Below are 14,401 nucleotides of genomic sequence, written 5' to 3' on the forward strand. Positions count from 1 at the left end.
CGGTTCAAAAGGTAGTGTAGAAACGAAATAGAGAATATTAGTAATATGACCTTTGACCTCTAAGTGTGATCTTTACCTTGCAGCAAGCTGGTTGTAATGTGTGCTCTGAAGGGTCGTAAGATGGTGAACATTTGTTGAAAGTTATTTCGAAATCCTTCCAGTGGTTTAAGTTATATGGAGCGAACTCGATTGTGTTGGACAGACAGATGGACAGACATACAACTGAGCAAAAACAATATGTCCCCCGTCGGGGCAAACATAATAATATGATGTACAACAATTTAAGTATAGGTTTATTCATTGGCATAACAATGAAATGCACATTCATATCAAATTAAATTTTTAAATCTGGAAATCCATGTACTTAACAACAATGTAGAAATAAAAATAATAAACAATTCCCACGACAGTCAATACCATTATTATATCAACTATCTTGATTTAACTGGGGCCAAAACTCATCATTATACAAATGATTAACAGTAGTGGAATACGTGACTTCGTCCTCCTCTGAATTATTCAATTTCAAAGTTCTTTTTTTGACATGCAAGTCTTCACTTTGATGTTTTGATATATCTTTACATGAAGTAGAAATACTCTCACATAGAGCATTTTTTTTACAAATATTCTGACTGTTCCTTTTAAGAACGGAGTTTTTACTTCCTGCCTTAAAATATTCTTCCACGGAATGATTTCCACTATTTATCTGACCAAAGTGAGTTTTATTCTTCTTTTTGTTTTTTCTCTTCTTTTTAGAAACTTTTCCTCCCTTCAAAGCCAAACAGCTGTCTCTTTTACTTCTTGTCATTTCCGTTACTTGATCAGTTCCGTTATTAACTGTCTTTTCCATTTCCTTCTTAATACCAACCTTCTCCTTACAGTCTATTTCCCAGTAGTTAAGACTAACAACTGTATCGTCTTTTTCACTTCTTTTAACATTAATGCAATTGCTTTCCTTGTTATTACAAGATGCTGATTTAACTTGATTATCACTAGATAATGACATTTTACCTTTTGTAAGAATACAAGCCAGTTCATCACCAGGACGAGACAATTTCCCAAAATGGTTTCCTAGGCAACTATCCCTATTGGACAAGGAGCCATTAACTGAACCTCTGTTGCTAGATGTCAGCTTGTCGCTAGGTGTGTCAGCGTTACCCTCTCCTGATGTAGACTGGTTTTGTGATGATTGATCAGATTGGTTACCAGAATCATCAGATTGGTTTACACATTTGCCCTGTTTAAGGAGATTGGTTTCCCACTCATGTCTAACAAGTCTATACAGTGACATGGCTGTTCGAGCATCTTGCACTGAACAGTGAGAGCCGACCTGGATGTGATCACCTGAAAATAGAGATTAAATATTCAGCTGTATAAATCAGTTTTATAACTTATAAAAGATACCAATTTTATCTTTTTATTCCATTTTTGTATTTGTATTGACCCTTTTCAATACAAAAATGTGTGTCTACTTTTAAACCAACACATTTATGAAATCGTTTGATGCAATTACATGTATAAAGCCATTCAATACTTTTGTTTAAACAAATAGCATTCCATCATCAACAAAAATACAAACATCTGTTCTAATATTTGCAAATGCACATAAAACAAGAGCTGTCACAGAGACAGCGCGCTCGACTATTCCGCCGCTTTTCAGTGTAAGGATTGAAAAGTTTTGGCAAAACATGCACGGATCACTATTAGATTAGATTTCAATGCAATACATGACGTGCTGAGATATTAACATAAATGTGGTTACATGGAACATTTTAACCAGAATCTTTAAGTCTAATAATAAAGGGCCATTATTTGCAAAATAAAGTTATCTAACTTGGTTATTCAAATACGTTGGGTGGTTGAATACCATTGTATAAAGTCTCAATGCAATACATAGAGTTCAGTTGTTGCTGAGATATTATCCTATGTGTGCTAACATGCAAGACCTTAACTAGAATTTTTAAGTTGAATAATGAAGGGGCAAAAATTATATAATATGAAAGATAGAGATATCTTACTTGATTAAAGAAAAAGGTTAAATGGTTGGGAGCATGTGTGTAAAGTTTCAATGCAATACATGATGTATTCGCTGAGGTATTGACTTAAAAGTGGTAACAAGCAAAACCTTAACTAGAATTTCTATGTCTAAAAAAGGGGCCATTATTTGAATTTAATGCAAACTAGAGTTATCTAACTTGGTTAATTAAGTAGGTTAGATGGTTGAGAAACATTGTATAAAGTCTGAATGCAATACCTCAAGTAGTTGTTGAGAAATTAACCTATGTGTGCTTACACGCAAAACCTTAACCAGAGTTTCTAAGTCGAATTATAAAGGGCAATTATTTGCATTTAATGCAAACAAGAGTTATCTAACTTGGTTAATTAAGTAGGTTGGGTGGTTGAGTACCATTGTATAAAGTCTTGATGCAATACCTCAAGTAGTTGCTGAGATATTAACCTATGTGTGCTTGCACGCAAAACCTTAACCAGAATTTCTAAGTCGAATAATAAAGGCCTATTATTTGCATTAAATGCAAATTAGAGTTTTCTAACTTGGTAAATTAAGTAGGTTGGATGGTTGAGTACCACTGTATAAAGTTTCAATGCAATACCTCAAGTAGTTGCTGAGATATTAACCTATGTGTGCTTGCATGCAAAACCTCAACCGAGGTGTGATGCCGACACCGACGCTTGGGCGAGTAGTATAGCTCTCCATATTCTTCGAATAGTCGAGCTAAAAAAAACTTATCCTCGTCATGAAAATACTGCAAGAACAACCTAATTAAGTTTCCCATTAGAGCATATGCATTTTTCACATAAAACATCATGTACCAAAATACTTGAGGGCCAATCTTTTCAGGGACATCTTCTGTCCCCCATCCCCACCAAACCCTGGAAACTTGCTGGTATCGCGAATAAACTCTCGTCTTGGTCGCATTCCCAGCACAGAGAAGTCCCCAAACAGGTCATGACCTACGACAATCTTCCCCTGAAATATTTGATAATGAATTAAATTTTAAATTAAGTGAATCAAAAGCATCGTCCAGTGTGTTTTATGTTGCCTTCATAGCATGGCAAGCACAAAGACACATTGAGATCATGTTTCCTTGTACTGAGGACAGGCATTTTCTGTGAATTTGGCTATGCTTGAAGATTCTGTCTGGCACCCTTCATGCCAGAAGAGTTACACGAATCATTGCACAATTTCTTATTTCTTTTACACAAGCCCAATTAGATTTATGATTAACTTTCAAGGGATTTAGGAAATATTGAGCGGACATGAAATGTATGACTTGAACCTAGTGGTGAATATTTGACCAAAATTTCATTAAATTCCTTCAAGAGCTTTAAAAGATACAGAGGGGATCAGAAATAAATACAAAATCTATCCTTGAAGTGTGACCTTGAGCCATTGGGCCTCAAATATGAGTTCTGCACTTGATCTCGTTATGGTGTACATTTGACCAAAGGTTCATGAAAATCTATCAAGGTGTTAACAACATATCCGACCAGTGTGACAATCAGTCGGACGGACATCCATGATAAAACAAAATGTCTTTCCCTGCATAGGACAAAACATAACTATAAAGCATCAAAAACATGATTTTTAGCGGAACTTCTTTATGCCAACATTGATCTAAAATTACTACGTATCATGCATAAAGAAAACAAGATTGCATATCCTTTTTCTTAAAATGTACAAAAATGTGTTCTTTAGGTCAATTCATTCATATATGCAGGCCTTCCAGCAGCCACTAACAAAAAAGTAGGAAAAAAGTAGGAGGCTTTCTGACAGAAAAGAAGGAAAATAGTAGGAATATTTTTTACAAAAAAAGTAGGAAAAGTAGGAATATTTTTGGTTAGATATGTAATTATTAATAGCTATTAACTTAACTAGGAGATGTTTTTAATGCAAAATCATACCATTCTATATGCCACATTGAATATTTTAGTGAATGATGCTTGGTTGGTTTCTGTTGCTGAACTGTGTGAGTGAAAAGATGATGCACGTCAAAGTGGAACATGTTACCACACCTTTCAACAACAGAAACCAGCCAGTTTGACATCTTTTGTTCATTTTCTGCAAATATAACTAGCACAAAGATCAAACTTTAATATTTTTGCGGACTTTATTTTCAAAAAAGTAGGAAAAGTAGGAGTTTTTTAGAAAAAAGTAGGAAAAAGTAGGAAGCTGCTAAAAAAGTAGGAAAAAGTAGGAAAAGTAGGAAAAAGTAGGAACGCTGGACGGCCTGCATATGAATCATTTAAAGTATCCAAAAATTGATCAATCATGTGTTTACGAAATCAGGAGATCAGCAAGCCTCGTTTCAGGAAGAGAAGACAATCACTTTGATCTTTCTGAGTTTTAATAAAACTGTTAACTGTGACCTTTAACATAACTGACCTCAAAAAAAGTAGACAAGTACTACAGGGCTTTCCTTTAAAGGAAGTTTGGAAGTTTATTACTCCCTAGAAATGTATTAAAACTTCCAAAATTAATTACTTGGAAGTACAAAAACTTCCATAATTTTGAAGTAAACTTCAAAAGTTGGAAGGTTGAAAGTTCAAAATATCAAAACCTGGTGTCAATATTACTTTTTATGGTCACAATTCAATCCGACTTGAATAAAAATGAATAATTATAACATAAATTTGTAAATTTGGCAAGATATCACTGCAAGTTATTTGACTTTTTAAACATACTAGTTCAAAAATAGTGGAAAAAATTATTGCATTCAGGAGACTTAAACTTCCAAATTACAGTGAAAAACTTCCAATATTGATGGACAGGAAGTTCATTCTTCCAGTTTTAGATTCTTAATGGAAGCCCTGGTACTACCAGTAAAGTTTTATGGCTCTAGGTCAATCTATTCTCAAGTTAATGTGTTAACATGACATGGTCTACTGACAGACCGTCTTCAACCTAAATGTCAAGTTTGAGGGCCATGGGTGCAGGCATTGTCTAGTAATCATACAGAAAGCTTTTTGTGTTCATGGTCACCTTTGACCCAATGACTCCTCAAATCAGTAGAGGTCATCTACTGGTCATGCCCAGCCTCCATGTCAAGTTTGATGATCATAGATCCAGGCATTGCTGAGATATCACCCCAAGAAGCTTTAATTAACCTTTTCGTATTTAAAGACCACCTGGACTTTGACCTTTGACCAAATGACCCCTAAAATCAATGACCCCTAAAATCAGTAGGGGTCTTCTACTGGTCATGCCCAACCTCCAAGTCATGTTTGAGGGTGATGGGTGCAGGCATTGTCAAGTTATCACTCGGACAACCTTTTAGCATTCAAGGTCACTGTGACCTTGACCTTTGAACCACTGACCTCTTAAATCAATAGGGGTCATTTACTGGCCAGGCCCAGCTGCCATGTCAAGCTTGATGACCATAGGTCTAGGCATTGTTAAGTTATCACCCGAACAAGCTTTGACAACCTTTTACCATTAAAGGTCACTGTGACCTTAAACTTTGACCGGTTGACCCCTAAAATCAATAGGGGTCATCTACTGGTCAGGCCGAACCTTCATGTCAAGTTTGATGATCATACATCCAGGAATTGTTGAGTTATCACTCGGACAAGCTTTGGTCTACCGACGGACAGACAGACATACCGACATACGTAAAGCAATATACCCCCTCTTCTTTGAAGGCGGGCATAATAATTTTAATGCATATATGTGGTTCTGGTACCGGCATGTAAAACAAGTTCTTACTTCAAGTACGGCAGAAATCTTTGACAGAGCAAACTCATGTGGGATCGCGTTTTTCATGTGTTTCTTGGTGATGCCAGACCAGCGTGTACGATAGGTGGTGATAGGCTCTTCTGGTTGTACGTACACGTCACATAACACCCCGCCCTCATGGTCAACTATACTGCATCGACCTGGAATCACAAGTTACCTTTTTGTAAAATTGTCCGTATTTTCCACCAAGGGTAAAAAACTGACAATAAGTGTCCAGTGAATTTTGTACTGTTACTTTGACACCTGATGGACCCCCAAAATCCCTGCCAACATTTCGGAATTACCCTCCTTACTTTTAAACCAATTGAAACCTCTGATGGATTGTGTTTGATGTCTAGTGTGTATCTTATTGTATGTCTATTTAGCCTAGGCTTCTGATCCTGTTGTCAGAGGCCCATTTCAATAAAGGATTTAAGTCGTAACTTTAATAGTTTTAAATCTGTATTACCGTCAGAAAAAAGCAAAACATTTAATTTTTTGTTATCCTCAACTTCCTGTTACGAGTAATAAGACTGGTTCAAGATCAATCCACTAATATGTGTATATATTGAAACAATGACACCATGATAATCTTAAATTATGACAAAAATCGACTCAATTCTTTATTGAAACACCCCCTCCCCCCAGGTCTATGAACACAATTAGTAAGTGTTTGGTTTGTCACAGAGTAAGTGTTTGGCTTGTCACAGAGTAAGTGTTTGGCTTGTCACAGAGTAAGTGTTTGGCTTGTCACAGAGTAAGTGGATGACATGTCCCTGTAACTTACATTGCATTATTTCCATGCACCAGCAGCAAATTGTGTCATACTTTGACAAATCTATGATTTGGTCAAAGTACATGTAAGCCAAATTGTTTATTGAGTGGTTCATATGTATTTTCTTCTTTGATTATGCATTGCAAAACAAACAAGAGATGTTTGTCAAACATTATGCCCCCCCCCCCCCCCAGAGCACCATGTTGTCAGGATTGAATGAAATATGCATGGACCGAAATGACAGCTGATTTGTCGCTGACATTGTATGCCGTTGAGGCAGTTTTAAGATTATGACCATTCAAAGTTTGAGGATAGAGTGTGTTATGACCATGACCTTTGACTCTATGACCTCAAAATCCATAGGAGTCATCAGCTGGTCACCAAAAATCTAAATGTTAAGTTTAAGGGCATGGGTGCAGGCATTGACAAGTTATCGCACAGAAAAGCTCTTTTCGTTCAAGGTTACTGTAACCTTGACCTTTGACCCAATGACACCTAAAATCATAACGGGTCATCTACAGGTCAGACACAACTCCAAGTGAAGTTTGAGGGCCATGGGTGCAGGCATTGTCCAATCATCACTTGAAACATTTTCGCATTCAAGGTCACAATGAACCTGACCTTTGACCCAATGACTCCTATAATCAATAAGGGTCATCTCCTGGTCAGACCCAACTTACATGTCAAGTTTGATGATCATAGATTCAGGCATTGTTGAGATATCACTGGAAGAAGATTTGTTAACTTTTTTGCATTTAAGGTTACTGTGACCTTGACCTTCGCCTGATGACCCCCAAAAACAATAGGGGTCATCTACTGGTCAGGCCCAACCTCCAAGTCAATTAAGAGGGCCATGGGTGCAGGCATTGTTGAGTTATCTCTCGGACAACCTTTTACCATTCAAGGTCACTGTGACCTTGATCTTTGACCCGATGAGCCCCAAAAACAATAGGGGTCAGCTACTGGTCAGGCCCAATCTCCAAGTCAAGAATGAGGGCCATGGGTGCAGGCATTGTTGAGTTATCACTCGGACATCCTTTTACCATTAAAGGTCACTGTGACCTTGACCTTTGACCCGATGAGCCCTAAAACCAACAGGGGTCATCTACTGGTCAGGCCCAACCTTCATGTCAAGTTTGATGACCATACGTCCAGGAATTGTTGAGTTATCACTCGGACAAGCTTTGGTCTACCGACGGACTGACATGCCTGTGCAAAGCAATATACCCCTCTTCTTTGAAGGGGGGCATAATTATAATGCTCTGAAACCATTTTTGCACTTTTGATTATTCTTCCACAGTGAATAATTCTCTGACTCTTGATCATACAGGATGTCTAAGCATGACTTTGTTATAATGTTCTTATTGACATGGACAGTGTCGCAATTGACAACAGTGCAATCTACTGTCCCAATCACGTCAAAGCTGTTATTTTCATGTTCTGAATGTGCTTTCAAAGGTCAAACCTTCCAGACAAACAACTAATCCCTATCATCTACTAGCAGCAAACAAGGTCATCTTATTTATAGATCTATATAAACTAGCGATGTGTTTTTATTTAAAGATTTAAAAAAAGAAATGCAACATTTTTATATGACGATAAATGACAGTGTTGCACCTTCTGTCACTTTAATCAACAATATCAAATATGGTATTATTCCTCAAGGCTGTTAGTTATTTCTATGCTCTGATTAAGCTTCCCGAGGACAAATGTTTCAGACTAGCACCTTACAACTTATCACTTTCATCCATTCCCACAGTTATAGCAGCATCCGAGGTCATAATAATATATATGGAAAAAACATATACTTTTGAATTTTGACACAATATTAGGGGAAAATATGAACTTTTACAATTGGAAAATGGGCCTGAATTCTGGCACCAGAATTGGGGACAAATATATACTCTGAAAGTTGTAGAGTGAAATGAGTGTGTGCATTACATTAGAGGAAAATATATACTTTAATGTTGAAAAATTAGACTCTGTAACCATAAAGTGAGAAAAAATAACTAAACTTAAAATTTACCTAAAGCTGACTGGTCGTTTCTGACCCCAACAAACTCGCAGTCGAGAGCCACATACTGGTTGAGTGGAGGAAACCCTGGTCCTTCCAAAGTGTTCTTTGTATGGTTTGAGTCCCCATCATCAGCTCCATTCAGTTTGTTATTATTGGAGCGGGTCTGCCCATTATAAGGGCTTCCAGAACTTCCAGAGCTAGTGTCTGCCATTACAGTTGGTAGATCTCGACCCAAAGACTGGTTGGATTTCCCCTCGTGGCCGTTCTCCTGTAAAAGCTTGAACTGACATCTACCTTTCTTACTGATGTCGATAATGATTTCACAGCCTTCTTCTAGTTTTGTGACATTTTTGAGGTTCTTAAGACGCTTCGCCGTCAGTGTTTGGTAGGTTACTGTTCTGTATAAAAAAAAAGTTGCAGTCAAAACAATCCTTCATCGATTAAGATAAACCATTTTTCATTAATTTTAATTAACATTTAAAATCTTACATTGCAATTGCATGTCAGATAAACATACGACGGTGAGTGGGTCCATTGTGTGGCAAGAACCTACAACCACCAAGGCTGATATTCATAAACATCTTAAGTAATTATATAACTTTATAGGTTGATTTCATGCTCAAATTTAAAAAAGTGTTTTTATTAACATGTAATAGTATGTATATTACATGAAGTAAATAAAAAATAAAGTATTAACTTTTAACCTTAAGATGTTTTATGAATACTGGCCCGGGACACTAGCCCAGCATTATTAACTGAATGAGCTAACTGGTTACCCCCCCCCCCCCCCCCCCCCCCCACACACAACACTCCTTCCCCATTAACCTTTAAGGTCGATCCAGGTACTCTTTTCATTTATGAGATTATGAAGCTACCGTACGTTTACGGTAATACATTTGCATTTTCTTTACTCTTTACACACATGCAGATATTCAAAGAACTTGACAGTGTCAACTAGCAGAACTCTGCACAGTGTGTTGCATTAAAACTGCAAATCTCGACCAATTTTGAATGATTATTCTGATTCAGATGTTCAGTAACGAGAGATTCTTACTTTCCGAGCATTTGTTTTACAACAGGTACTTTTTCCATGCAATAACAGGTTTTCTCACTGACTGAATCATTTATAAAATCTAATATTAAATATCACCTGACCTCTTTTTGGACATAAAGTTGCCATCACCGCTTGTTGTTTGCTGGCCATCTGCAGCCATGCTTTAAACATCACCTAAGACACAAAATAATACATTTTAACCATCCTGAAGCAGAAGGCATACTGTATAATTATGACACAAGATGCAATTCAGACATTGACGATAGTGTTACACCACACTCCTTTTAGGGCAATCAAGGCACATTTTCTTTAGACGCCAGTACATAAACATACGACGGTGAGTGGGTCCATTGTGTGGCAAGAACCCACAACCACCAAGGCTGATATTCATAAAACATCCATTGTGTGGCAAGAACCCACAGCCACCAAGGCTGATATTCATAAAACATCCATTGTGTGGCAAGAACCCACAACAACCAAGGCTGATATTCATAAAACATCCATTGTGTGGCAAGAACCCACAGCCACCAAGGCTGATATTCATAAAACATCCATTGTGTGGCAAGAACCCACAACAACCAAGGCTGATATTCATAAAACATCCATTGTGTGGCAAGAACCCACAGCCACCAAGGCTGATATTCATAAAACATCCATTGTGTGGCAAGAACCCACAGCCACCAAGGCTGATATTCATAAAACATCCATTGTGTGGCAAGAACCCACAACCACCAAGGCTGATATTCATAAACATCTTAAGTAATTATATAACTTTATAGGTTGATTTCATGCTCAAATTTAAAGAAGTGTTTTTATTAACATGTAAAAGTATGTATATTACATGAAGTAAATAAAAAATAAAGTATCAGGGTTTTTTTCTAAAAGAGGGGATGGGGCCTTTGAGAAGGGGAAAAATTTGCGGCGTTTTAGTACAAAAGGGTGAAAATGTGCATGTTAATTTTTTATTTTTATTTTACTATCATACCGCTTATAATATTTGATTGTTAGATTACAAGTCCATAGATCTCTTTTTTTCCTGTTCTTAAACTCCACTAAATTAGCCTCAGCACTACTTTTAGTTTTTTTTTATTCGGTGGGGAGATTACATACATGTAATCAGGTTCGCTATTACGTCGTGAAAATGCCAAAATTTTACAGCTAAAAGAAAAGACTGTTTAGTCTCCTGCGAATTAGGAAATGATTTAATATAAGTATATTTTCACAAAAAATATCAATCCTTTGGGTGGAAATATCTATTGCAATAATTCATGATAGATAATATTTCATACACTGATCTCTGAATGTGTTGAAAATCAATGATTTCTGAGTTCAATTATCAAAGAAACTTTACATCACATTATTTATTAGGATGTCGAAAATGAACCTGTACAGGTAAAAAGATTTTCTAAAAAAAAAAAAAAAAAATTATCGGAGGGGAATTTTTAGGGGAAAACCTAGGCTTATTTTCTGAGGGGAAGGGGCCGTTAAACGGCTCCTGTCATATAAGGTAAAAAAAACCTAGTAATAACTTAAGATGTTTTATGAATACTGGCCCGGAACACTAGCCCAGCTTTATTAATTGAATGAGCTAACTGGTTACCCCTCCCCCCCACACACACAACACTCCTCCCCCATTAACCTTTAAGGTCGATCCAGGTACTCTTTTCATTTATTGACACAAGTTAAGTAAATCTGGGAGGAAAAGTGGTTGTTGTTTTTACCAACAGTCCCCTTCAACAGTTTCACTTCATTTAAAAGTAGCTGGATAATGTCTACAAGACGGCAGGAGTTGATCACCCGATTCAGGTTTCAACAGTTCAAATGGGTAACTGGGTCAGACAATACTAATTGCCAGCTTTTTTGATACCCCTGCACAACACATTTTCATATCTGGGGAAATTGAATAAAAAACTGAACTTTACAATTTCATATCTATCTTTCTATTACACAACCATGATGTTTAAGAAAAGGCTACACTATACCATTAACTGTAAACATCTTCTAAAACAATCTGTCTGCAATGTACTACATGTTTACCAGATGCCAAGGTGAAAACAATAACCCAGGAAATTCTTCATGGTAGCTTTGGAAGCTTTAACTGAGATACAAATAGGTCCACATATATTTGGGCTTCGTAGCATCAGAGCATACATGTCTAACATGGCAGACATATCACCCATAGCTGTTCAGCGCATCGCTTCTTCTGCTCTATATTTATAAGTTGCTGTCATGTAATAGTATCGTGCATATTGTCCTGAAGAATGACATCAACGGTTTGAAATACAACAGTTCAAAATATCACTCTTATTTGACCACAACCTGTTTTCGATTGGCTCCGTTGAGAAAGATGAGTATTTATCCAAATCAAATGTTTATTGTTGCGGTATTTCTACTTTCAATCACCATCTTGCAATTTTGACCTTGACCGCGCACTTGGCTAAGTCTTAAATGCATGAAGCATTTTCATAGGACAGCTATCATCAACTTTCCTCATTTATGACGTAATTGGAAAAGCCTTCAAATGTTGTCAAAAAGTGAAAGTAGAAATACCGCAACAGAAAATGTTCGATCTTGATAAATGCGCATTTTTCTCAATGAGTTCACAACGGTAGGGGTGATATTTCAAGCTCTTCTGTGTAAAATTGCATGCGCAAAGTTTGCATGTCAGTCTGTAATGCACCAGTCAATTGTAACCACCGCCCCCCAGGTCCGAGGGTATAAAGCGGATAGCCGGGGAAATGGGCCGTGTTTTTACCTTCCAGGTGGCCCCGCAGTGCCAGTTGTATGCGGTGGTTTTGTATTCGCACCAAATATAGTGGGGAATGGGCCTTACCTAGGGTCCCTGGGGTCGCGGGGCATTTGGCGGGGGTTTTACCAGCAGTTCGTCCCCGCAGGACGGAGATTTTTCCCGGGCTTGGCTGGACTAAAAGCCAAAGTCCCCGCTATTCCCCGGACCTGGGGGGGCCGTGGTTACAATTGACTGGTGCATAACAAGCAAGTAATTGTCAAACAAAAAAATCTTTGTATACCTTTTTCAAGATTTTTTTCGCACTATTTTTTGAAGTGTTTGGTGATGACAAAAAATAAAATAAGAAATTCAGTTGTAAATTGTTTTAAAAGGAAATACCAACTCTCAGTCACTTGTCAAAATGTCACGTTGTGTAATGTATGATATGTGAAGAGTTAATTCCCCTTGTTCAAAATCACACACTAGTCAAAACGTTCTAATGTAATACGGAAACGGACTAATAAAAATGTGCTGTATTCATAAAGCATCTTAGCATAGACTTAAAGGTCCGTAATCTTAGTGAATATTTTCAACTTCGTGAGAAACTGCTTTTTTCTAGGTTGAATCTGGGAGAAGACTGGGCCCAAGTTGAATTTAAAGTAATAAATAAAATGTTTGTTTTTTTACACCAAAATTTTGTAAAGAAATGGAGAGGTCAAATCAACGAAGGCATATGAATAAATTTGATGAGAAATAAACGATAGGGTATTTTAAATATTTGATGTTAAATAATCGAAAAAAGGATCAGTTCAAAAACAAATGTGGCCTTGACATACTGAGATGCTGCCAAGGGTCTTGCACGCAAGACACCTCATGGTAAACATGTTGTGCCAAGTTATTTTGAAATCCACAATGCATGAACAAGTCGCAGCCTTTAAACAGACTCGTACACACAATTCACTAAACCGCAATTACATGATGGTTTAGGACACTACCGTATGATAATGCACAGAGTAGAGTCTAGGTCATGAGGACACTGTATGATATTGCACTGTGAACAATCTGGGTCAGGACAACACTGTACGTTATTGCACTGTGAACAATCTGAGTCAGGACAACACAGTATATTATTGTACTGTGAACAATCTGTATCAGGACAACGATGTTTGATATTGTACTGTATACAATCTGGGTCAGGACAACGGTGTATGGTATTGCAGTGTACAGTCTAGGTTAGGACAACGCTGTATTATATTCGAGGGTGAAACGCGAAAAGGTACTATCTGCTTTTCTATTTAATATCATTCACCCCTCGTATTGCACTGTGTACACTCTGGGTCAGGGCAATGCTGTATGATATTGCAGAGTGTACAATCTTGGTCAGGACAACACTGTATGTAAATGCATTGTACAGTCTGGGTCAAGGCAACTCTGTATGATATTGCACAGTGTACAGTCTGGGTCAGGATAACGCTGTATGATATTGTAGAGTGAACAGACTGGGTCAGGACAACACTGTATGATATTGCTAAGCGTACAATCTGGGCCAGGATAGCTGTATGATATTGCTAAGCGTACAGTCTGGGTCAGGATAACGCTGTATGATATTGTTGAGTGAACAGACTGGGTCAGGACAACACTGTATGATATTGCTAAGCGTACGATCTGGGCCAGGATAACGCTGTATGATTTTTCAGTGTACAGTCTGGGTTAGGACAACGCTGTATGATATTGCAAGTGTACAATCTGGGCCAGGATAACGCTGTATGATATTTCAGTGTACAGTCTGGGTTAGGACAACGCTGTATTATATTTCACCGTGTACAGTCTGGGTTAGGACAACACTGTAATATATTTCACAGTGTACAGTCAGGGTTAGGACAACGCTGTATTATATTTCACAGTGTACAGTCTGGGTTAGGACAACGCTGTATTATATTTCACCGTGTACAGTCTGGGTTAGGACAACACTGTAATATATTTCACAGTGTACAGTCTGGGTTAGGACAACACTGTATTATATTTCACAGTGTACAGTCAGGGTTAGGACAACGCTGTATTATATTTCACAGTGTACAGTCTGGGTAAGGACA

General features: G+C 37.5%; 1 protein-coding gene across 2 annotated transcripts; it reads right to left on the reverse strand.

The window, feature by feature from the left end:
• Window positions 1–272: 272 nt before the first annotated feature.
• On the reverse strand, window positions 273–12,754 carry LOC128233601 (uncharacterized). 2 transcript variants are annotated; one of them, XM_052947349.1, is made up of 6 exons: window positions 12,610–12,754; window positions 9,682–9,754; window positions 8,536–8,924; window positions 5,726–5,895; window positions 2,833–2,989; window positions 273–1,344 (listed from the first exon to the last, which is right to left on the reverse strand). In XM_052947349.1, the coding sequence occupies exons 2-6, from the start codon at window positions 9,738–9,740 to the stop codon at window positions 428–430; spliced, it is 1,692 nt and encodes a 563-aa protein (XP_052803309.1). In that variant the 5' UTR covers window positions 9,741–9,754; window positions 12,610–12,754; the 3' UTR covers window positions 273–427. The 2 variants fall into 2 exon arrangements, with proteins under 2 accessions (XP_052803309.1, XP_052803310.1); XM_052947350.1 differs by having other exon boundaries at window positions 12,712–12,732.
• Window positions 12,755–14,401: the final 1,647 nt, after the last annotated feature.

The sequence above is a fragment of the Mya arenaria genome, chromosome 5 (assembly GCF_026914265.1).
Source record: "Mya arenaria isolate MELC-2E11 chromosome 5, ASM2691426v1".
In the NCBI taxonomy this organism is placed as follows: domain Eukaryota; kingdom Metazoa; phylum Mollusca; class Bivalvia; order Myida; family Myidae; genus Mya; species Mya arenaria.

What these genes read in the sequence shown, in the direction of transcription:
- LOC128233601 (XM_052947349.1), bottom strand. Translation starts at nt 9,740, where the DNA reads ATGGCTGCAGATGGCCAGCAAACAACAAGCGGTGATGGCAACTTTATG. An exon ending in AGATTTCTGCCGTACTTGAA is followed by an intron (nt 2,990 to 5,725) that starts GTAAGAACTTGT and finishes CAAATATTTCAG; the next exon opens with GGGAAGATTGTCGTAGGTCA. An exon ending in ATTGGCCCTCAAGTATTTTG is followed by an intron (nt 1,345 to 2,832) that starts GTACATGATGTT and finishes CTCTATTTTCAG; the next exon opens with GTGATCACATCCAGGTCGGC.